Genomic DNA, 24,685 nt, shown 5'->3' with positions numbered 1-24,685 from the left:
CGCAAACTCTACAGCATGCAGGACTAATAGGTACTGGAATAGAATTCCTAGAAGCCAGGTTTTAGATATTTAGATGTATCTAAGTGTAAAACATGTGAGTGCTTATTAAATTTGGATTATTTTGCAATGCTTTAGTCTTCTCCCAGATCAGTGATCCCCAAAAAGATGATAAACAATCCAAGTTCGCTACAACTTGTAAGAGATTCCTTCTGACAGAGAAGTTAAAGGGCAGCTGGCAGAGCCCAGCACAGTTGTTTATCACAGTACAACAGAAACAGTTCTTCAAACACACATCAGGGACTGCAGAGATAGAGAGTTTTATCAGAACACACCTTTCAGGCAAGTGACTAAATCGTGGCTTTACAGCAAGAAATGTGTTTGAAAGAGCACTGCAGAAAACCAGACTGCAAATAGGCCCCCATAAACGGTACAGAGCTCTCAATGTGCTTCTTGTGTAACTTCACCATCCCCTAACACTCTTTTAACATCATGAGACCCTTTCTGTGGTAGCCAAAAGAAATCACTCTGTACTTTAGGACAATAATTTGTTTCCTTATAGGAACTGTCCCTTTGCCATCATCCAAGTACTGATCAAAGTAAACACATGTAAAAAAAGCTACTGTGAGTTTTTGTGGTAAAAGAACCCAAATTAGGTAAGCAATCTATCTCCCACTTTAATGTTCCCAGAATGGAAAAGAAAAGTCTCCATATCAGACATTTGCACATGCAAGCAGCTGCTCATTCTGTTTGTATGCTGATGTTCATCAGTTCTGGACATCTTAATATGAAAATCTGACCAAATGAAATGAGATGTTTCCTATCAGTCTTTTTCTCTTCAAAGAAGTAATGATAAAAATGGGATTGTTTTCAGGGAACTGAAAGCCTGATTTGTATGTGCAAGAAGCCGTTTCATATTAAATCCATGGAGTGTTTCACTTTCCTCAATATTACAAAAGCAATTTGTTTCCAGACAATGCAGAATTAGTTCACTCTTCACCCAAAAAGGCTTTTCTCCATATTTTGCCTGTTACCCACAATGAATTACCAGAGAGAACAGCCTGAACTCCATGCCTGTATCAGATTATTAATGGCAAAATCCAAAACAGTTTGACCATTCTGGAAGTTTTCACTGCCACTTCCTCCGTGACAAACTAAATATTGCCACCTACTGACTGCCAAAGCCTGAACTTCCAAAGATTTTTTTATTTCCCACTCCCAGACACAATGCTCAAGACACACAACAAAGGCTATTACAGCCCAGACAAACCACAACTTGATGTCTGGTATTCTGATATTGTTACTTGGTTTTGTCCACTATTACTTGCTTTTTTCCAGTGTTGTAACTACTTTAAGACGGCAATTTTTAGTTTGAGGCTTGATCTCGCAACATGACTGTCAAGTCCAGTTCTACAATGAAAGGCCCATCATACATAACAGAGACACCAGGCTTTGTAACAGCACCATACGTTTTAGATTTGACAGCCCAGGGCTGAGCTCAAATGCTGTGGTCCAAGTAACTCAGAAAAAGTAACATCTGCAGCTCCAAGATTTTTACATACCCATGATTTGACAAATAAGAAAAAAACCCCATCATTTTTCTCACATCATCCAGCTCCAGCAGCACCAAAGACATAACTAATCCGTGACTTTAATGATTCCTTTACATAATTGCATTGCCTAAGAAGGAGATACACACACCATACAGACACTGAAGTGTGTCACAGTGTATGAACAAGGGTTCTGTTTCTCAGCTGCTGCACGTATTCCTTTGCTTGCTCAAAGCCAGTCTTTGGTGGCTCTGGGGGAGGAGGAGGACCTTCCACCAGCTTCACAAAGTAGTGGCACCTGCTGATCTTCATCATGCCAAACATGCCCTTGCCGTGGCACCGCAGGCGCTTCACGTAGCGGCCCCTGCCCGTCTGCGACTCCGCTGAGGGAAAGAGGAGAGGGAAGATTATTCAGTCCAGAACAAACTGCTACAGCTGCAATAAAACACCTTGTCTTGCCAGGGTATTTTTCATGGCTGCTTCTAGAAAGTTAATTCTGCTCGGGATTCTCCCCTCCATCTTTCTTGTGTTGCATTTAGCGGATCGCTGCTACAGAGGAGCCCGTGAGCTGCATTAACGCCCTTCGGGAGCACCAGAAAGGTGGATTTAGAAAGCAGGCACATGAAGATAAATATGTGGTGAAGGACAAATCACACTGAGCACTTACTAGATTATACAGCTCTTCTGAAGGTGGTATTCGTTTCACTGCCTTTCAGTAGTTTGTCTCATGAATTCCTGTGAAGTCTTACAGACTTCATTTTCCCTCCTTTCTCCCTTTATTGCATTCATCACAGGTATTTTCATTATCTGCACATCCAGTCCTGCACTACAGCTGAGCCTTCATGTGGCAGAGGCCTGGAAGGCTCCAAAGAATTCCAATCAAATCTCTCTACAGTCCAGGTGACTTTAAGCTTATGAGGTCAGTTTAGTAAAATTTATCCCCTCTTAGACAAAATGAGAATATTTTTCCTTGGGTCCCAAAACACCTAAGAGTAAACATTTCTCTAACATTTTTGTAGGTTAAAAAGCACTTTAGTTATTACAAGCCTATCCTGAAAATTATCTACAGACAAGTCTTTTTATTAAGAAGTTTACTGTCATTACTCATTTTACTTTTATACTGTGTCTGATGGAAGTTTAACTTTGATCCTGTAAATCAAGTTGTAGCAGCCACAGACAAAGCTTCCAGCATCTCTGACTGGCAACATTATAAACACTTCTTGTTGTCCAATCTTTCATATTTGTGTCAAGCACCTTTCCTCTTCAGGACCTTCTGCTCAATAGCGAGCAGAAATTCCACTCTCAGATTGATACATTCATCTTAAAAATTTGCAAACATGTGCCTTTCGTGTTTGGTAAAGTTAAGTTTAACAGAAACTGTCCTCTATTCACTTCTGGCGATTTCAAGCATCAAAATCTTATTAAATATAAAGCATTTTCATAGGGTAGGATAGAGTAGGATGACATTTTTTTCTAATACACTAAATTAAAAAAATGTACCTATGTGTAAATTTGATTTGAATTCCACATTGTGCTTTCTTACAGCCATTTCCTGTGCTTCTAACAGAACCTGTAATAAAAGGAAAAGAAATGGAAATACTGAGGAGGAATTTAAGCAATGCTATTTCTTATCTCTAGATAACATGAAAGAAATTGCAAGTTTAAGTCAGTTACAGAAAAAGTATTTTATAGAGATAAAAACTGTTAAAAGACAAGCATCTTTTACATAAGGATGTTCCTTGCATAGAATGAAAAAGCCTCAGGATGATTTTATTACATTTTTGGGAGAGAAAGGGAGTGGAAAAGATGGTTTCCAGCAGCATTTGTCAGCCTTCCATCCATGGACCTTTGTGTAATTAGACATCTGACTAGAAATTCCAAGCAAAATTAACTTGGTCCATTCAATATTTTTAGCTAATACAGGACATTTCCTTGCCATAATTGTATCAGAAATCAATGCTTCAGCCAAGAAAATGAGTAATTTGAGAATTCAAACTACTATGGTGTATTCAGAGCTTTTGTGCCTTTACAGAACTCAGTCCTCTCCTTAATACTATCTTTCATCTCTTACAGTTCAAGAACCAAAGCACAGAGATGTAGCAGCCACTAGTGACCACGATTCTGCACCTTTTACCATGAACTTAACACCAAACTCTGCTGAAGAGGACACCCACATGGAATTTACCACCATGACAAACCAGAACAGCTAGCACAAGTGACCCCAACATATTCATAAGTCACAACATTACATGTCTGCAACAAAAATATGTTGTTGGGATGTAGTCACAACAGGCTTACTTGAAACACAAAAACCCACAGAAGTAGAAACACCTCCAAACTTCTGGTGACAGGTATTGATTTTAAAGTTTTCTGGAAGCCAAGAGTGTTAAAGAATACTGCTATTTACCTCTTTGATCACCTTTGCTCCCTTTTTGTCACTGAATTCCAGCTGAGCAAGAGCCTGATCAATGGACATTCCTTTTATCTGCAAGCAAAGTGTTCAAATTAACTTCTGTATTTACAAATATTTCCTTTCTCTTATTCAGAAGACATTACTTAAATTATACAGCTATTATAAAAACCCAAAAATACTGTAATTTCCTTAATTACCATTTCTTCAGTATAATACTTTACAGTTAAACCAAACTACAAACAGCTATTCCCTGGCCAGATCCATGCTCATCCCCAGGACTCTGCTAGAAAGATGCTGATTAAACTGTGATTCAATGAGGCTGTTAAGACAAATACAGCAATTAAATTTTGCATTCTCTCAGGCACAGTTACAAAGTACTCTTTGCTTACCAGTTTTGCCAGATACCACATCTTATCCTTGCTGTATTTTATTTCCCTCCGACAGTGATATATTTCCTAGGGGGAAAAAAAAAAAAAAAGTTAAAGGATGAGTAGTTCTGCTGTGAAAACAGGAATGGAGCATCCATGTCTGCCCCACAATCTATGTTCTTACTAGGAATAAAATAAGAATGGCTCTGCCTACCATGAGAAGAGCATATCAGGGATAGCTTTGATATTTGAAACTGAAAGCACTAGAAAAAGGTTGCGGGCACACAGAAATTTTAATACAATCTTATGGCATTTAATTTATAAGCAGTAGTCTCTGAAAAGGATAATCAGAAGGTCTATCACCATTTTTTCTCTCTCTTCACTTGAGAAGCAAAGATTGATATGCCCATTCAGCCTTAAAAATATTACCCTGCTGTCAAGTCAACTTACTGGGAGAGCAAGTAAACAATATTACCAGAATGAACTTAATTAGCCGTCCAGAAGTGAAGAGGGTTTCAAGTTTGATTGGCACAAAGAGCTGCCTCCACAGACCCAGTTAATACTATTGCTAACAGGGAGTAGCACCAGCTGGTGGAATCTAACATCAATACAAATTTGAAAGAGATGGCACTCTTGATAAACACGTAAAACACTGATTTAATAAACAAGTCTGTCAATAGCTGCATTTTCACAGACACTGCATCAGTCTGCAGCAGGGATTTCTGTCCTAGGCCACAATGTTCACAAGAGCAATCAAGAAATGCTCATGGCCCACACAGTACATGCCTAAAAAACCCATTTCTTTTGAGATATAAATACTTCTACTTTGCTGAGCAGTGTGTCTAACAGAAGCCACAACACATCAATTCCTAATGAAGAAAAATTATAACAATGGAATTCCAGAGCATCAGGTTTTGACAGTACCATTTCTACCTCCTTATAGTTCAGAAACTTGCACAGAGGATGGGCCTCTTACAGCTCAAACCACACAGTGAGCAGGTGAACAGCTCCAAGTAACTTGAGGCTCCAATATAATTTCCATGTGATATTAACTTCTACAATACAGCCAAACTAAATAAAACCTTAAATAATGAGCAAATAAGCTTTCAAACTAGTGCCTTGTGCAGTCACCCCGTGCAGACAGTGACAATCTGTTCAGAAATTGCTACACATTCCCAGGTAGGGACATTCCCAAGTGCATCCTTACAGCTGGTCTGCGAGGCTCCCCAGGCAGCTGGGGAGGGTAAACAATCCTGTTCTTCTTCTCCCACTTCCCAATTTTCTGCAGAGATGTGCTTGTGTGGATGCATGACAGAGGAAAGAGGCTACCAGATGCCAGCCACCTGCAAGACAAGAGCACAGCCTCAGCTGCTGGACACAAGAGTTCTTTCTCCCTGCCCAGTTTATCTGGAACGTTGTGAACTTGCTGTCTTGAAAAAGAGAACTGGCACATTTGTGTACTCAAAAACCCAAACTATTAAAGTCCTTTGTAGTTTATGCTAAATAGGGTTTTTAATTCAGCAAGAAGACTCAAGCTGCTTAAAGCAAACCAGGAATACTGGAACGAGATTCCACATTAAGTGTCCTCAGATTGCCACACGAAGTCACAGTCCCCTCTGTTCTGATGTTCTCGTGGGGCTCAGGACTCACACGAACCATTTGTACCTTTCCCAAGGTACATTCCACACTTATTTAACCTTTACCAACAACATATTTAGCAGTGAAAATTTCTGGTTTTCAAAGGGGCTGAGTATCTCAGAGCATTAGAGGTTTATAAACACCATGAAATCTGAAAAGAGAGGTGTTCTAAACTACTTCCAACACACAATCCAGTCAATACAAAAACCAGACAGCTGTTAGCAATAAAATCAGTTTTCAGGCAGTTTGTTCACCTCAAGATTCTGAGAAACCAGGCTACATTTTGCCCCCTGCTGCCTGAATAAAGCAGCAGTGAGCAGCCACTCCTTGACTGCAAGAAGCAGAGGAGTTCAGGACCAAGTACTCTGAGTTTTACTGAGCCTTGAACGTCTTTGTGTGCACCTTAAAAATACCAGGCAAACAGCATGCTGATTAGTTTCAAAAGGGCATTGGACACCACTGTTCACATCCTATAAGCAGAGATTAGCATAATACACCTATTTCCATGTCATGGAATATTTTTTCAGCTATTTGCAGGGATACAGCTGGTAGTAGCAGTGCTCCTACAGCACAACTATGGGATTCCTCCAGAATGAGGGGAAACTTCAACAGCTAAGGAAATCAGTGACTAGGACAGTACAGAAACCACATTACTGTCACCTGAAGTCAGAGAAAATATGGATGTCCAACAGAAAGAAGTGAGGAGAGAGACACCTCCATCATGGCACAAGCTCTGAACACACAGAAAGACACCACAGGGGCAGAGAGTGACCCCTGTGAACACAGGGCTGTACTCCCCACAGCTCCAGGACTGGTGAGATGGCCAAGCCAGGCGACCCCAGACTCAGCCCCAGGTTCCCAAGCAGGGCACGGTTTCCAAACCTGTTTCCAGGTTTCCAAGCCTGTCCCACGGGCCAGGGAACAGAGGCAGACTCACCTCTCTGGCCGTGCCCAGCTGAGGAGTCCCCGTGCCCAGGCAGCACCTGAAGGGAAGGGAAAGTGAACGAGGCATGAACAGAAGCATAAAATTACAGAATGCTTTGGGTTGGAAGGGACCTTGAAGCCCATCCAGTCCTACCCCTCACCATAGGCAAGGACACCTTCCACTATCCCAGGTTGCTCCAAGTCCTGTCCAGCCTGGTCTTGAACACTGCCAGGGATGGGGCAGCCACAGTTCTCTGGGCACCTGTACCAGGGCCTCAGCACCCTCAGAGGGAAGAATTTTTTTCATAATATCTAATCTAACTCGTTGCCAGTTTGAAGCCATCCCCCTTATCCTGTCACTTCAGGTGCTTGTAAATATTCCCACTCCATCATTCCTGGACGCTCCCTTCAGACACTGAAAAGCTGCATCTCGATCCCGCCTCACTTCTCCAGGCTGAACAACCCCAATTCTCCCAGCCTTTCCTCATACGAGAGCTGCTCCATCCCTCCACCAACCCGCTGGCCTCCTCTCAAGCTGACCCTCCCAAACCAGTGCCGCGTCCCCTCAGCCTCACCCGCGCTCAGCACCCAGGGCGCCGCCATCTTCCCGGCCGCGCTTTGCGGCAGCGCCCTGGGCGGGCACAAGGGCAGGGGCGAGGTTTGCGACACTTTGCGGTGGCGTGCGCAGCGCTCGACGGCAGCACCTGGGGCACGTGGGGCGGCGCGGGGGAAGCGGCGGCGATGGCGGCGGAGACGGGGACGGGGCTGGGGATGGGGGTGCGTGCCCTGCCCGCCTCTCCCAACTGGTACAGCAGCCGCTGCAGCGACGCCAGCAGCGACGGCCGCCTCTTCGGCTTCGCGGCGAGGCACCGCGTCTGCCTGCTGGATGTCGCCGGCGCCGCGCCCGCGTTTTACGGTACCGTCACAACCTTCCCCGGTCGCCCTGCACTGTACACGGGGGGGGGGGTTTCGGGGCCTCCCCGCCACCGGGAGCCCCGGGAGGGCACGTGGGATGCGGGGGTTTTTGGGACGCGGGAGGTTTGGGAAGGCTGCGGATGCCGATTCTCGCTGTGGCGGCAGGGGAGCTCATCGGGCACACGGACAGGATCTCCGGCTTCGCCTTCTGCCACTGCCCCGGGCAGAGCGGCCTCTGCGCCAGCAGCTCGGACGACGGGAGCATCAAGATCTGGGACAGCGGGAGCCTGTCGGCGGTGCTGGAGTACAGCCTGCACCAGGTGGGGACACGGGCCGGGGGACTCCCGGGACGGGGTGCGGTGTTTCAGGGCTGGCACACAAAGCACGGTGAGGCTGCTTTACCCAGAAGTGAATTTCTAACGCAGTGGAATAAAATCCCGTTGGCGCTTCTTTGTTCTTAGCCTGCAGCGCTGTTCCGGCGCTGTAATTAGCGGCTGGTTGCCGTCAGAGCCGCAGTGAAGCAGCGTGCTCCTGGTTTGGACTCGCTGCCGCTTAACCCAGCTCGCCTGAAATGATCTCAGCAAGCTGCTGTGGCCCACAGGACAGACAAAATGTGTATATGAATCGTTACTGCGGCTCGGGAGTCCCCATCAGCAGCTACTTCTATCCTGTAAAGCCTAAAAGAACTGAGACACTCAGAGACAAACCAAACTGATGCTGGGCAGTGCTCACAGATGATTTCCTGCCAGTTTTTCCGTGTTAGATGGCAGTAAAACAGCTTTAAACGTTTCCAATGCTCTTTCTTCAGAATGCCATCTCAGCTCTACACTGGTCACCTCTTGTGAAGGATCTGATTGTGTCTGGTGATGAGAAAGGTGTCATTGTTTGTTACTGGCACAACAGAAGTGACAGCCAGCAGTTCTTCCCAGAGCCCCGGACAGTTTTCTGCCTCACCTGTTCTCCTCATCATGAAAACCTGGTGGCCATTGGGTAAATGCTCATGAGTTAATATTCCTTGTGTTTTGTTTTCCACTCTTACTCTGCAAGAGTTTAATTGTGAGGTTTTGCTACATGGTTGAAAGTTAGATTTTGTGGCTGTTCTTTTAGTTTTGGAGTAAAACAAACTAGAAATAATTGGTAGACCTGCAAAGGCAGGGAAATCTGTAAAAGCATAATGGTCCGGGCTGGTTTCTCTGTAATAGGGTGATAGGGACCCTGGAAAGAGCCTGTAAATCACCTCGGGTATTATTCCACAAGCATCCAAGAATCTCTTCATTAATTTAAATCTCTGCTTTCAGCTACAAGGATGGCATGGTGGTGATAATTGATATCAGCAGGAAGAGAGAAGTTGTGCACCGGCTGAGGGGCCATGAGGATGAAATCCATTGTCTGGCTTGGTGCCCTGTGCCTGGAGAAGAAAAGTTATCTGCTTGGCACGATGAGCTCCAGGGTACGTAGACATGATTAACAGTTTGTGGAGTGATTTTTATTCCATGCAAATGTCCTTCTAGAGGACTGAATTTTTTACAGAAGGTTTGTAACTAGCTAAGCAAGAATAAAACATGTTCTGATACAAATCAGTATCACTTTTAGCTGATTTTTATGGAGCTTTGTATTTTAAAGCTTAGTAATGTGACTTTAATGGTATTCAGCAGCTCCTTCAGAAGAAGGCAAGGTTCCAAATGGGGAGGTGACACAGGACACAGCCACGAAGAGAGGTTGTTACCTGGCCTCTGGGAGCAAGGATCAAACCCTACGAATATGGAGCTGTACCAGAGGCAGGAGTAAGTAAGATAGAAAAAAGAACGAGGTGTGGAATAACTCTTGAACTGCAGCCTTTGAGCGCTAAAAGCATGGGGAACGTAGTTAAAGCTGCAGATTGCTCTGTGTGTCTGAGAATTTGCGTGTGTGAGGTCAGTGCTGCCTCCTGGCTGTGCAGGTGTGATGACCCTGAAGCTGCCGCCCACCAAGAGGAGAGGCGGGGCCGTGGACCCGGCGGTGAAGGAGAGGATCTGGCTGACGGTGCTCTGGCCTGCTGGCCGTGCCTCCGAGCTCGTGTCCAGCGCCTTTGGGTGAGTGAGACACTCTGCAGCAGCTGCACAGTCGTTTGTCCCTGCTGAGGGAAGTGCTGAGTAGAAAAGACACCCCTTTCTTCCTTCTTCTCCAGTGTAACAGGAGAAAATGGGCCAAGAGGTAGAGGTCAGGTGTTAAGAAAATTATTATTTGTCCCATAATTTGCCCCATAATCTAACTGGGTGTTGAGTGCTAATATCACTCGTTGTGGTTTTGCCCATCTACTGGGAAAAATGTCATTTTTCAAGTGATGTTTGTGTGTGTAGCTTTGTACAGGCATTGGATGTGTGCAGTGGATGTGTGAACTCTTACTCCTGACGTGCAGGATATTTGTGATGTAGTCTGTACGGAGCCTCTGTTCTTCTGAAGTAAAGAATTTAAATAAATTTCAATTTTGCAGAGGAGAACTGCTCCTTTGGAATTTGACCCAGCCTGGCAAACGCAAGTGGACTCTTCTGGGATCTTCAGAAGGACAAAACCACTCCCGAATTGTGTTCAATCTCAGTTTTGTGAAGCACCAAGACAAAGAGCTCCTTTTTTCCATTTCAATGGACAGAGATGTAAGAACCATTTAAAAATTAGCATGGGAATGCCTCTACAATACAATTTGACTGAGTGAAGCTAATCCTTTTAGGGCCACAGTTTTTCTCTTGAAGTGGGTTTATTTTAGCATTTTATAACATCACTTCCTAATGTTTGTTCTGAGCACAGGTTGTGTATGTTTCTGTTGATTTATAAGTTCAATCTCTTACCATGGTGGAGTGAATGATTGTGACATTCTGGACTTGAATAGTAAGCATTTAATGAAAGGTGTTTTCCACTTCTTTTCCTCTGTGTTTCACTTCTGAAAGACCTGGTTTTCCTTCTTAAAATCATTTAATTGTACAAAGTAGTGAATCTATTTTTTTAACCGGGTTTTCTTTTCAATCCTTGGCCTTTTACAAGCAGCAGAGAGTTTCTTGTTTTGAAATTCAAAGAAATACTTAGAAAAATATATTCATTAGGTCCATTCCAGTCTTGCAGCTACTGAAGCCCTGTCTCTGACATGTAATCCTCTGGGTGCAGATCACATCCTGTCAAGCCTCAATTTTCACCCTTTGATTCATTTCACTTCTGCTTTGGTTTTTCCTCATCCTGTCAGTCACTCTGTATTTAACCATTCCTTGTCCATTAAAATATTCTTCAGGTGAAATGCTGGGATCTGTCAACTCTGGATTGCAGCTGGACCATGCCCTCCCTTGGAGGATTTGTCTACAGCCTTGCCTTCTCCCCTGTGGACACGGGCTGCCTCGCCATCGGGGTTGGGGACAGCATGATCCGAGTGTGGAACACTTTGTCCATGAACAACGTTTATGATGTTAAAACCTTCTGGCAAAGCATAAAGTCCAAGGTTACAGCAGTAAGTGGGCTTTGGATTCCGTTTTTTCCCCCCTCTTCTCCCTTCTTTTCATTCAATTTTTTTTCAAGTATGATTTTCTCTCTTTCGCTCTGAAGGTTTGTCCCAACTAAAGTGAGATAACGCCAAGTTGTTCATTTTATACTCAATTCTTTCTGTATACAATGCATTTTAGAATCTGGCAACAAGTTTCTAGAGCTGTTTACAATCCTAGAAGGTTGCATTTACATCTAGTGGAAATAAGGTGAAGTCCTGCTGTCTGTTATGTTAATGTTTCACTTTTATCCTTCATGATTCTTCCTTGCTTTATCCATGGTTTCCCTTGCTCTGCTGGGAACTTTGACAGATATAAAAAACCAATACAATCAACACAGGTGTCTTCAGCTGGGATTTAACCAGTGGTTGGTCAAGAGCTACTGCCTGGTAAAATAGCTGGCAGGTATTTCTGGTTTGTAATGCAGCTATCAAGAGGCATTTTAATGATTTTAGTCCCTTCCATCTTATCCCATCATAACTGGAAGGAGGAAAGTCTTTGATGCTCAGAGCAGAGTGATCAAGTCAAGTGGTTGGAAGGGTGGGTATAAGGGCCTTGCTCATCAATTTCAGCATTTTCATTTTGTTTATTATTTAGCAGTAAAGTGCTTGTAACTTAGGTAATTTTGTGTCTCTTTGTATTTTCCTTGCAGTTATCCTGGCATCCAACTAAGGAAGGCTCCTTGGCTTTTGGAACAGATGATGGAAAAGTTGGCATATTTGACACCTTGTCCAGCAGGTAAAAATGTAGCTTTCAAATTCATTAATGTCAGATCCCGGTGGTGTATCCCTTTCCTGAGGGATACTTTTGCTGTTAGATGAGTGACATTAAATTAAAATTAGTCAAACGGTTGGATTGTCAGTGCATGTTTTCATTTGCATTATGTCTGTGATCTTCTAAGGTGAACTTGCTTTAAGGTAAACTTAAAATGGCATGACCAGAGATCTCCTGTGGGAGGACATCAGTTCAGCAAGACTTCACCCAGAAAGACATTTTCAGGGAAGGAAGGGAAGGTCACCAGGACAATTATGTTAGAATTTTAGTAGTGTTCTACAGAAGATGTTACAGAAAGCTGGGTTGAGCCATGGCTTTAGAATGTTAAAGCACCTGGTGTCTCAAATATGTTGTTTTGATTTTATCTTCCTTTAATTTCCATTTGCTGAAATCTGACTGTCTTGTCTCTTCCTTATCTTCCTGCCCAGTGCTAAGAATAAACCACCTCAGATCTCCAGCACTTACCACAAGAAGACAGTGTACACTTTAGCCTGGGGTCCTCCAACTCCTCCTCTGATTTCTGGTGAGTCTTCCAACACTTTGTGGCAAAGCAGAATGCCCTTAAAGAGCACACAGATGCCATGAAGCTGCTCTTCCCTCCCTTCTTAGGAGAAGGAGCCCCATTTGCTTGGTGGCAATCCTTTGGAGAATGTGTTCTGCTTGAGGAAGTGTTAACAGTTTTGCAAGGGTAAAAACCTTCAGGAAATAGGTTTGAGTAGTGCCCCAAGCACCTCTGGGCTTGCTCCAGGGTGTTACAGACCAGGAACTTCAAACTTCACAGGCTTCCTGTAGCAATTGCATCAAGTCAAATACAGGTTCCAGAGTTTCTGCCATTTGAAGTTTAGCTCTTCTTACACAGCTTGGAATTTTTTTCTTTTAAGGACCAAAATATAAGGGGAATTTTACTCTTTGCAGGGGTTGTGCTATGAGGGGTCTGTTGGTAGAAATGAGAGCTCTCTTTAAAGGGTTGTACTGTAAGAATTTCCTGCTGCTGGACCACAGGCATTGAAGGATGTATATTGCTTTTTGAAATAATGCTTTGATTTATGGTGGGAGAGATTAGTTCTGTGAAGACTGATGAAGAACAGAGTGTAATTAGCTCTTTTTCTCGGTTGGATAGGAGAAGAAAGTGAACAGCCCTCTGTAACTTTATATAGTTGTGCTGGAGAAGGAATTGTTTTTCAACACAATCCCTGGAAGCTTAATGGAGAAGCAAATGACATCAACAAGGTTATCAGAGACACCAACTCAATCAAAGTGAGTATGAATGTGAGAGGGTTTTACGGATTTATAGTAACCACAGCAGACTTTCTAAGGGCTTGTAGTTTTACGTTTCTGATTTGGCCTTTTTGATGTATTTGTAACAAAAAACTTGAACCCCTCAGGCTCCACAGATGAACTTCAGTTCATTTAACACTAACTGACCCAAACTATTTAAAGAGTTTAATATATTTGTGTCTGAAGAGGGTTGTTGGTATTTTTTTTCCTCCTGGTGTCAACACAACACATCTTTCTCTGGCATCAGTTGCTTAATTTTCTACACTGTGGTTTACTTGGGAAAGGTTAATGGGGGGATAGAGTTTTGGTTTAAACTGTGTGTGGCTGTTCAAAATAGTAGGAGATTCCCAGTTTCAAAGAACTTGAAGTGATATTCTGAATCATATCCTGGCTTAGACCACATGGTGGACATGCATGAGTTATTTCCCTCAATTCCTTTAGTTCCTTTGCTTCAACCATGACCTTTCTAAAACATTTTTTTTTTTATTAAAAACAATCATGACTTTGCAGGAGGCTGTTTCCATTTTTACTGCACCCAGTGCAGAGTGGTTGGTGAACACTGAGTATCTTCTTAAGTGTAATCAGTCATTTCTTAGTTGAAAGTATAAAATAAGTGAAGTGGGTTGGATCTCCAGTTCTTTTAAGTCAGCTGGAGTCAGTCCAAGGGTGCTGATTTGTATGAGCTGGGTTTTGGCTTCTCACTTGAGTTAAGACTCTTGGAGGGTTAAGAGAGTAATGAAATGATCATGTTTAGGGTAAAGTTATAAATTGTAGATAGCTTTTGTCTGAATTCAAATGAATAGGGATAATTAAAAGTAAACTTCAGTTTCTCTTGAAGTGTGAAAGAATTTGCTTGCAGTATTCTGGTGCTTTCCAAGGAGTGTAAGGATATGAAACATCAAGGTCCTACTGGAATCCAGACTGTTCAGAATAAACAACAATAAAAAACAATCACTGGTTCTTGCATCAGTTATTTCAGTCTTAGTTGTTCAGGTTTATGTCACTGCTACAAAAGCAATGGGCACTTTTATGACTTTCTATTTTGCAGACTAATTACAGCTCTGTCCAGTTGCCAGCTTTGCTCTGTTGAATGTATGTGAGAGAGATTTAAGAGTTTTTGGCAATAATTGTGTCTTCTTTCTGCAGCACAAGCTGCCTGCACGTACAGAGATCAGCTGGAAACCAGATGGCAAACTCCTGGCTCTTGGCAATGAGGATGGGTATGTCCCACTTGTGGGTTAAGGTGGTGTCTGTGCTGATCTTGACTGCAGTCACTGTGGTGAAGCAAAAGTACTTTTTGTTGCCCTGGTTTGTCTCCATTCTATCACTGCTGAATCATGATAATACAGAATTCCCTGCTCTTATTTGTTGTAGCTGCTCTTGGCAGGGAGGATCCTCATTATCACATTAAATGCTATTTCAAGGATCCACTCATGGTTAAAATGCACTTTTGCTGATGAGTGAAACCAGGGCTTGAGTTGAATCCAGAAAGCACAAACTCAATTATTCCAATTCACATGCTCCAATTCTGTTTGTGCAAGACAACAAAAAAGTTCCCATTTTCACCAGCTACTGAAATTCTTACACTGTTGTTCTTACATTTCAGCTCAATTGAAATATTTCAGGCACCAAACTTGAAGTTGCTCTGCACTATCCAGCAGCATCACAAACTGATCAATGCCATTCGTTGGCACCATGAGCACGGGACCCAGCCCGAGCTGAGCTACTTGATAGCCTCAGGCTCCATCAATGCCACCATTTATGTGCATAACCTGAAGACTGTTGTAGGTAACAGTTTGCAGATTATGTTCCAAATCTTGGGGTTTTTTTTTGCTTTTTTGTTTGTTCATTTTGGTTTTGGTTTTTTGTTTTGTTTATTTCTGTTTCATCTCTGTGGCCGTACTTAATAATTTTTCTTTTTCCTACCAGAGAACTCTTCAGAAAATCCCGTGATGATAACAGAGCCTTTTCGAACTCTGGCTGGGCACACAGCTAAAATCACAAGTCTTTCCTGGAGCCCCCACCACGAGGGCAGATTGGTGTCTGCTTGCTATGATGGCACTGCACAGGTATTGTCCAAAGCATCTCAGCATTGTGTTCCAAATCGTCCATTCCACAACAAGAGCAAAACTTGTTTTTTGTGAGGTAAACCACTGAAGTACTGCAACTTTACCTTGGGTAACCATCTGCTGGTTCTGGATACCTGATATACAGATTATGCTGTGATTTGTGAATCGATTTGTAAGTCCAGTCATGAAGGTTTTCACGTTAGATTTTTGGATCCTTAGCAAAGAAAGATGTTGTGCAGTTGTATCAATGCAAACAAAACAAGCCCTGCATTTTCTCCATTTACATGTTTGTGTTTGAAATACCCCTGCAAAATCCCAAAAGAGAAGTCCCTACCTGTCCAAATCATGAGGAAATGCAGAGTATTAGGTGAAGCTGTGACTTTCTGAGTAACTGGATTTTTTTCTTGTTGCCAAGGTGTGGGATGTGATGAAGGAAGAGCCACTCTGCAACTACCGAGGGCACCAGGGCCGCCTGCTGAGTGTGCAGTGGTCACCAGTGGAGTCAGATTGTGTTTATACAGGAGCAGATGATTTCTCTGTTCACAAATGGCACATCTCCAAGCAGGAGCACACACGGCCTCCTCAGGGTGAGTGTATTCAAACAGAAGATCTTTCCTGGAGGTGGCGTTGGAGCTGAGAAATGGAGAGTTGACATGTTGAAGTGATGCAAGTTCTTGCACTGAATTTCAAATCTGCCTCTTCCTCTTCAGGAATAAACTGTGTCTAGGTTTAAATTGAATGTCCTTATCTGGAGACTAAATGTTGGTCCTGAGTTAAGGGCAGTTAATATACTAAAATTTGCACCTTTTACAGGCAAAAAGAGTATCGAATTAGAGAAGAAAAGAAGTATACAGCCAAAAGTCAAAGCCAAGAAGAAGAAAAAGCCTGTAGGCAAGAGCCCAGGCAAGCAGGATGCAAATGATACCATGAATGGAGATGACAGCATGAAGGAAATGCTGCTGGAGGAAAATGGAGTGTCAGACCATGAAGGAGAAAAAGAAGCTCAGGAGGCAGAGTTGGCTGATAAAGTCTCTGTGACTGGTAATAATCAAATAATCTCAGTTCAATGTTTCCCAGACTGTTTAGCCCTCAGAGCATCACCAAGTTTAATTTTCACGCAGATTTTCTCGTTGTATGGTTTTATAGAAATTGTCCTCTTGAAGGAAAAAAAGCTCTGGAATGCCTTTTATAATTTTCTTAACTAGTTTGGGACTAATTGTCTTTAGATAACAAGATTCTGGCCTCATGAACAGTTACTGCGTTTGGCATGAAACTATGTCATTTTTGATCAGCATTGATAAATCTTATAATAATTGGTGGATCTTCATTGGTGTCTCTTGACATCTCATTTAGCCTTCAGACAGTTGTTTTCTTTATATTTCCTTTCCCTATAAAGCTCTTAAGTTCTGTGGCAAAGCAAAGCTTGGTTTCTGTCTATTTCAAAATTAATGTAATGGAATGTGAATATGTGAATTATTCTGTGTGCATTTCCATTCACTGCTTTTCCTTTTTTTGAAATCACTTGACTCCACAGTGTCCAGGGATACATCTTCATCTGCATGTGATTATTCTGCATTCAGCTTGCCAAAGCCTTTTGTGACCCAGAAAGCTGCTCCTGTGAAAAAGGATCCACTTAAAGAGAAACCAAGTTAGTATGTTTCAAGGATTATTAACAGTCCTGTTTAAGGCAGAGTTCCTTATGCTGGGCTTGTGTGGCTGCAGATTCCCTTCCTAATTGACACCAAATAAGTGCCAGAGAAAGAAAAGGATGATTTTGAAATAAATTTAGGGGTTCTGCTGTAATTGCAGCAGCAGTGACTCAAATGTGTCTGATTTTTCAGCTCTTGATGCCTCTCTGAAGAAGAGGAAGCCTCGTTCTATTCTGCCCTTCAGCACATTAATGGATCACAGATCAAAAGAAGAATTGCATCAGGACTGCTTGAAGCTGGCTGCATGTCTGAAAACTAAAGGTACCAGTATAAAATTTAAAATACTTAGAGGGTAGCTGCTGTCAAGTCAAGTGTCCAGGGACTTGACTTCAACTACAGGACATTCTTTTTTAAAATCCTCACCTTTATCATAGAGTGCTACTTGATGTGATACCAAACTTAGATCTGAGGGTTGACCAGCAAATTATTTAATCTACTGTACAGGAAAGAAAGTAGAAGACAGAAATATTTGCCAGCACTTGAGTGGTACAGTGACTTGGCACATTCCAGTCCCCAGTTTTGTGTTAAATCCTAAATATTCATTCTTCTTATCTGGTTTAGATAATAATGAAGATGTGTCCCCTGACCTCAAGGATTGCATCCACTTGGGCCTGTTCACAGACAGGGATTCTCTGCACAAGATGATTGATATGGAAGGTAAGTGGCATAAAGAATATGTCCGCTGTAACTGTTACATTCAAGTAGAAAACAAATTGGGAAAAATGCTTGAGTTTTCTTTACTGTGGATTACAGTCTAGGATTAAGAATGCAGCTCTGTGTGAGGACATACATTTTTTTCCCAGATAGTTTTTACATCTTTCAGATGCAAATCTGCCTTATCTTAAGCTTGAATAATTTCCCTTTTGCCAGGCTATTTCACTATGACACATGATGCTATTGCACTGATGCTGATTGGAATTGTGTTTGCTTCCAACAGGAAAGCACCACTTGGAGAATGGGCATGCAGAGCTCTTCCAGCAGCTCATGCTGTGGAAAGGAGACATGAAGGGTGTCCTCCAGGCAGCTGCTGAGAGGGGGGAGCTGACAGACCAGCTTGTAGCCATGTCACCCATGGGTATGTTTGCTCTAGCACCACGTAAACTGGTGGAATTGGCTGCCCTCATTCTTGTGGTTCTGGAGAGAAACTCAGGAATTAGTTCTTTGTGATATGATTAGCGCTCCTTACAGCTCACTGCTGGTTTAAATATGCTTTTAAGGTATTTTACTGGCAGTAAAGTCCTGCAGTCGTATTGAAGTCCTAGTTTTACCCTGCTTCAGTGAGTTGTGTTAGGATGGTTAAGAAATAGAAACTGACTTGGGGCAGAGAGAAGAGGTACATGTTGAAGAAACCAGTGATGGTATGGCACAGGAGTTCCTCCAGGTACAAAACTGTGTCCAATGGTGTTGCCTTCTCTTTTGCAGCTGGATACCAGGCCTGGGTTTGGACAGTGGAAGCCTTTGCCAAGCAGCTGTGTTTTCAGGAGCAATATGTGAAGGCTGCATCCCATCTCCTGTCCATCCATAAAGTCTATGAGGCTATCGAGCTCCTGAAAGTGAACAATTTTTACAGGTTGCTGTATATTTATGTTTAGCACTTTATCTTGGGGTTTTTGTGGGGTAAATTGAGCATTTTTGTTCACTCTTTGCACACAGATTAACTTTTCTGTCTGGTTTGCATTAGGGAAGCAATTGTAATGGCTAAGGCCAGGCTGCGTCCAGAAGATCCAATTCTGAAGGATCTCTACACCAGCTGGGCAGCTCTGCTGGAGAAAGATGGTCATTATTCCATGGCTGCCAAATGGTGAGTGTTGCTGGGGAGAAGACAAAATTAGTTCCATGCCTAAAACAAAAAAGGTTCTTGGTTTGGTGCCAGTTGCAATCTGTTAACTGCTCTGGTCATCGGTTGTCTAAGGTGCTTTCTGAGCCTGATCTGGCTAAACTTCCTCCAAGGTAGGTTGGAAGAGAAGCTCCAGAGAGCAGTTCAGGGCAGAAAGCCCAAATGCCATATTACAGTAGAGCCATCTCTTTCCACAGACATTACTGGAAGTTTCTGAAAACTAGTCTAGCAAGACTAAGATTAAGTTGTCTACAAAAAGCCTATGTGAGATTTCCAACCTTTCCACTGGAAACATGCAGTGCAGCAGTTCATCCTGAGTTTCTTGAAGCCGTAGCTAGTATCTTGGTCATTGGGTTATCTTGCTTCAACTGGGGATTTTTAACTTCGTGACTACCAAATTAATACCCCTTGAAATATTTTGGCTGGAGTAGTGTCCTCTCCTTGATGCTGATTTCAGTTCTGGCGTTTTTGTGGGTATCACACTTGGGAAAGGATTTGCATGAAACCCAGAGAATTGCAGTAAGGACAAACAGCTGCATATAAACTTTGTCCCCATGAGTCTGTTTAGTTTTATTGCTCATGCCAGCCATGTGTGGTGTGCAGACCACCAGAGATGCCAGTGCTGACTTTAAGGCTGCGTGACTTCTCCTTCATGGAGATTTGCATCAGATTGTTCACCATATGTCTGTAGTAAAATTTGGTAAGAAAAAGTGATGAGAGCTCTGAGAACCTGTGGGAAATTCAGGATCTTGTGTATTTGTGCTACTGTGTTGCAATACAATTGTAAAACTGTTTTAGTAACAGTCAACTTGTTTTGCTTTTTATCTTTTTCAGTTATTTGGGAGCTTCCTCACCCTATGATGCGGTGAAAGTGTTGTCCAAAAAGGGGGATGTGACATCTCTTAAAACTGCTGCTGAGCTTGCTCTGATCTCTGGGGAAGAGGAATTGTCAGCAACTTTGTCTTTGAGATGTGCCCAAGACTTGCTGTTATCCAGGAACTGGGTGGGAGCTCAGGAAGCCCTTCAGCAGCATAAAACTTTATTTGTGAGTCTGTTCCTTTCCACTTTCTTCAGTTTTGTGTCTCTTTCAGATTGACATAACTTGGCACCACTTCTCATAGTCCACAGGTGGTCCTTTGGGCTGGTTTTGCCTTAAAATATTTTTGTAGGAGTATTTTGGAATGTCCCTATGAAATGGTCATGTTGGGGAGACATGTAGACTCTGCTTGTTGTATGAGAGGTTGTAGTGAAAAGTGGGATTCTTTTTTTAAGTGTGTGAGACTGATCATGAGAAGAAAGAAGTGAAGCATTTGCTGGTTACATTAGAGGAACAAATGAGCCAACTGGAGGATTAAATTTGAAATGTCTTTTTGTGAACTGAGAATCATGTAGCTGCCTTGCCTTGCTCTGAGGTTTCCTTCTGGCTTCCCTTAGGCACTGTAACCAAGAAGCTGCTACAAGGCATGGTGTTCTGAAGTCACTCTACCTGCTGTGGTCAGCAAGGAATTGTTTTTCTTGTTGCAACAGCTCAGTGCTTTTTTTTTTTTTTTTTTTTTCTTCCTTGTTAAAGGGACAAAGACTTGTTTTCTGCCTGAATGAAGTGCTCTGCAGGTGCCTCAGTGAAAGGAACCCTTGTGAGAGAAAGAGCCCCGTGCCCCCCTGTTACCACAGCTGGGAGCTGAACAGAGAGGCCTCGTTTTTTGACATGGTGACAGAAGTGTGGCAGAATGTGCTGGGCATGGACACCACTGAACAAGCCACATGTGCACAGGAGCAGCTTCACAGGATTGAGCATCCCCCTTCAACCAGCAACACACACCCAAAGCAGGTACATGGATTTTGATCTGTGCAGGCACAAATCCTTACTTGGGTATAGGCAAGTAAACCCAGCCACTCTGAGGTGTTCCAGCAGCCATTCCCAGGGAACTGATGTCTGCACCCTGCTGCAGGATGGGGTTTTAGTCTGGGAGAGAGATGAGGAGCAGCTGGTACAGCTTTGTGTAGCCACCAGTTTGTTTCTGTACAGGGTAAGAACTGCCATAGGATGTTGGGGCTCAGCACTGAGGTCACTGAGATGTCCTGGCTGGCAGTGATAGACAGAGCTGAGTGATCTCAGCACTGTCTCAGGCCTTTGCATTGGACTGTTAGGGGAAGTAAGGCTGCTTGCCATTAAAGGAGTTTGCAAGGTCTGGCCGTAGACTGGTGCTCCTGCAGCTCTTTGTGACCACAGTCAGTCAGTGCTCCCACTTCCCATCTGTTTACTGAGACACAGGCAAGCACAGTGGCTGATTTAACACCTCCAAGTGACGTAGAAATGCTCTTATCTCCTGCATGAAGGAGACTGTGTAAATTGCACTGTCACTAAAATTGCTTTTGGTCAAGTCATGTGCTTCTGGGCTCTTCCACAGTTGTCCTAAGCTCACACTTTAGAGTTAAACTAATAACTGTGCTCTCTGGTGCTTCCTGTAGGTGCTTTTCCATGTCTCCCATGACCTGACCCTCGCAGCCCTGAGCTGTCACCTGGGTATGTGGGATGAGGCAGTGAAAAGTATTCTTGGTGCTGTGACACGCAGTTTTGATGCTGGGAATTTCACTCTGCTGCAGGAGATTTGCAGTATCATCCTTCCTAAGGGTAAGTCTCTCCTTGTGTCTCTCCTGGCACTGACAGGGCTCTTTCCTGCCAGCAATGCTGTGTCCATTGATGTTCCTAGGCTAGATAATGTTTGGAAGCAGCAAGACATAGCCATATCTGTGGAAATTTGGCTAGTGCTAAGACCACTGGGTGATGAAAATTCCTGACTCTGGAAGGAAGCTCAGCTATGTCATCTGGTGTGCGTGATGTAGGAAACTGAGTGAATTCTCTTCTGTGAGGGAGAGAGGGGACATTAGAATGCTGTGTTCATTTCATAGCAACACATACTCCAACTTATCCTCCATTCTCTTTAGCATGTGCAGTGCATTTAGTTTGTGGCTCTTGATTATGTGACTCTTGTGTTTTGCAGCTTGGGACCAAAGAAATTTGCTGTAGCTGATGAGAACACTTTAGCTAGAACAGAGTATTGTGTTCACAAAGATGCCAAAGATGTTTTTGCTTTCATAGTTCTTGTACTGTTCTGCCAGCATCTGAGTAAATCCCTGATCTGGGTTTCCAGGCTTTCCTGGTTCTTTGGAAAGTTCTATGAACTATTTGTAATCTTTTTCTCGTTATTAGGCTGCGATGACCTGAGAGACAAACTGGACAGCACAAACTCTCAGAGCATGGATGCCTGCAGGAGTCTGGAGGGCTTTGTGGCTTACAGACTGCTCTATGACCTGTGGTGGAACCCACCCAAAGACTCCCTTGGCCTGCAGAAGGCTGTGTTGGATCCTGTGCCATGCCCCAGTGAGCAGACAGCTCTTGAGAAGAGCTGCATTTCAGGTGACCCATCCCCTGAGGAAACGGTTCAAACTGCAGCTGAGACGGGTGAAAACTTCTGCAGTACAGCTGAAGTTCCTCAGAGTGAGACACAGAGTGACTCAAGAACTGATTCAGTTGATTTGGTAGACAGACAGTCAAAAGTGAAGGGTTGCCAAGTGCTCCTTTCAGAAGAGATGGCTGCCCTGCAGAACACCCAGAGAGACATAGCTGAGGTCCAGGAGACTTTAGCAGAAATGATCCGCCAGCATCAGCAGCAGAGGAACAATCTCCAGGAAAACACAAATGGAAACACCCAGGGAAGCAACCTGGAACAGAGTTCAGACACTGAATCAGACAAACCATGCTCTGACAGCAACCAGCTGAATGGGTAAGAGTCAGCATATGAATGAATAGATTGAAAAGTGTTGCTTTTTGTGTGTTTGTGCAGAAAATGTCTTGTTTTGCCTATACTGCCTCTAATCTCCTGCCCACTCCCCAGGAACACTTGAATATACAGCTGAGAAATCTTGCATTTCACCTGGGCTGAACCACCACGTGCATAAACTCAGTGCAGCTGAATAGTTTTGTTATGCATGAGGTGTTGGTACAGTGAATAAACAGGGCAGCTTGGAAAAGGGAGGATAATGAAAAGGCTAAGCATGATCTAAGAGTTCTGTTTCTTTGTTGAACATTGGTTTGGGACTTTGGCAAGAATGAGCTAGAGCATAAAACATTCAGCCAGTTCTCTCCTGTGCTCATTGTCCAGGAGGGAGGCTACACAGTCTCCTAACAAAACAGTTCCTCATGACACTTGCTCTTTTTCTTGACAGCAAAGATGAAGCAAAGCAACCAGTTACACTCCCTGAACTCACAAAGCAGCTTCTGAAAGCAAAGCAGAAATTAGCTGAATTCCCAGACAGTTTAAAGGTAAGTTTTCAGAAGAGCCTTTGCAGTTCTGGGAAAAGTCATTCTGTAAAGGCAACCTCATCAGAGAATCCCTTTCATACAGAAACAGTGACATTCCTTCTGATCCTGTGGCAGTTTTGAGAGACAACTGACACATGGCATCAGCGTGGTATTTTTCTTTCAGGTATAATTTTCCCCATGCTGTTGGAAAGCATAGCTAAAGCTCCTGTGTGGGAGAGCTCAATGAGCTCTTCTGTATGGATCATCCCGTGCATTTCAAGAGTAATCCCTTGCTGCTTATGTATAAAAAAGAAAATTATAAACCATAAAATGAAAAATTTAAGCTGTAAAATGGCCTTAATAATTTAGGAACTGTAGAAAGTACAAATCACACATTTGAAAACATGCAACCATGGTGATTGGGCAAGAGGGGACAAACCTGGATAAATGTGAGGAGAAAATGCATTTGACTCCTGGCTGGCTGGTCTGAGAATGCTACAAAGCAGTGTCTGTAGAGAGCTGCCTGGTTATGTTGAACAACTGTAATATAAACTGTAAGACATCACCTGGTGTTCCTTTCTTTTTTGCAGGTCTTCCCATTCCCTGATGTGCTGGAGTGCTGCCTTGTGCTCCTTCACCTTGGATGCCAGTGTCCTCCTGAGCTGCAGGGAGAGGCTCTGGCTGTCCTTAGGAAACACGGTGGTGCTGGCGTTTACAAAAAGGCTGCCAGGAGCTTCCTGACATGACATCCCTTGAGCTGCCTCCAGCCACTTAACACTAGGGCTGCTCTTTCTTCAAGTGAAGGTTTTTTGTGATGGCTGTGGCTGTTACTGATGCAAAATGTCAGGTTTATACACCTCCACTTGTGCTCATCCACTGGTACTTACTTAAGGAGACTGTTAGAAAACCAAAAAGCAGTAGAGTGTGGGCTTGAACTGTTACAACGGATTTTTGTATAGTTTTTTATTTGTTGGACACTATGTTAATGAAGGCTCTTGCTATTTACATGCAAGAGAAAGTTTTGAGCAGCTGTGTAGTCTTTCAGCAGAGGAGGAAGAGTAGCTGCCCTCAGGAAAATCAATGGTTTCTGTAAGCAAACTGACCCTCAGGCCAGTATTGTTCTTAAAAGCATTGTGAGTGTCTTTCCTTTAAATAAAGTCTTCTACCACCATGAATTGGTGTTTAATTTGATGCATAGAAATAAGTTCTCTAGAAAGTGCCAAAACCAATCCTGGATTTTGCAGTTTTGAACATGCAGTATTTTGACCAGTCTTACAGCTTACTTAAAAGGCTTTGTCTGTCTTAGATTTCTGATTAGAAAAAATAACTTCTTTGAAAAGCACAAGGGTGCATAAGCCTTAGTGAACCCAGCATCTTAGTCCTTTTTAGAAGCAAGGTTTTAAATGC

General features: G+C 43.2%; 2 protein-coding genes across 3 annotated transcripts; one reads left to right on the top strand and one right to left on the bottom strand.

The window, feature by feature from the left end:
• Positions 1–1,632: 1,632 nt before the first annotated feature.
• On the bottom strand, positions 1,633–7,517 carry MRPL22 (mitochondrial ribosomal protein L22). The gene is made up of 7 exons (XM_066329228.1): positions 7,466–7,517; positions 6,904–6,949; positions 5,536–5,671; positions 4,350–4,415; positions 3,955–4,032; positions 3,048–3,117; positions 1,633–1,930 (listed from the first exon to the last, which is right to left on the bottom strand). The coding sequence occupies exons 1-7, from the start codon at positions 7,491–7,493 to the stop codon at positions 1,719–1,721; spliced, it is 636 nt and encodes a 211-aa protein (XP_066185325.1). The 5' UTR covers positions 7,494–7,517; the 3' UTR covers positions 1,633–1,718.
• A 114-nt stretch (positions 7,518–7,631) lies between these two features.
• GEMIN5 (gem nuclear organelle associated protein 5) lies at positions 7,632–24,453 on the top strand. 2 transcript variants are annotated; one of them, XM_066329225.1, is made up of 28 exons: positions 7,632–7,806; positions 7,971–8,125; positions 8,614–8,795; positions 9,104–9,255; positions 9,461–9,589; positions 9,745–9,877; positions 10,279–10,438; positions 11,065–11,277; positions 11,961–12,046; positions 12,511–12,605; positions 13,203–13,339; positions 14,507–14,580; positions 14,967–15,148; positions 15,290–15,429; positions 15,845–16,016; positions 16,243–16,470; positions 16,964–17,077; positions 17,271–17,399; positions 17,700–17,795; positions 18,076–18,213; positions 18,561–18,708; positions 18,820–18,939; positions 19,810–20,020; positions 20,546–20,803; positions 21,445–21,607; positions 22,187–22,760; positions 23,203–23,299; positions 23,869–24,453. In XM_066329225.1, the coding sequence occupies exons 1-28, from the start codon at positions 7,632–7,634 to the stop codon at positions 24,022–24,024; spliced, it is 4,617 nt and encodes a 1,538-aa protein (XP_066185322.1). In that variant the 3' UTR covers positions 24,025–24,453. The 2 variants fall into 2 exon arrangements, with proteins under 2 accessions (XP_066185322.1, XP_066185321.1); XM_066329224.1 differs by having other exon boundaries at positions 9,458–9,589.
• The last annotated feature ends 232 nt before the right edge of the window (positions 24,454–24,685 follow it).

This window comes from Sylvia atricapilla, chromosome 14, assembly GCF_009819655.1.
Source record: "Sylvia atricapilla isolate bSylAtr1 chromosome 14, bSylAtr1.pri, whole genome shotgun sequence".
Lineage (NCBI taxonomy): Eukaryota > Metazoa > Chordata > Aves > Passeriformes > Sylviidae > Sylvia > Sylvia atricapilla.
Note: the sequence above shows the minus strand (reverse complement) of the source record. Positions and strands in the feature narration are given on the sequence as shown.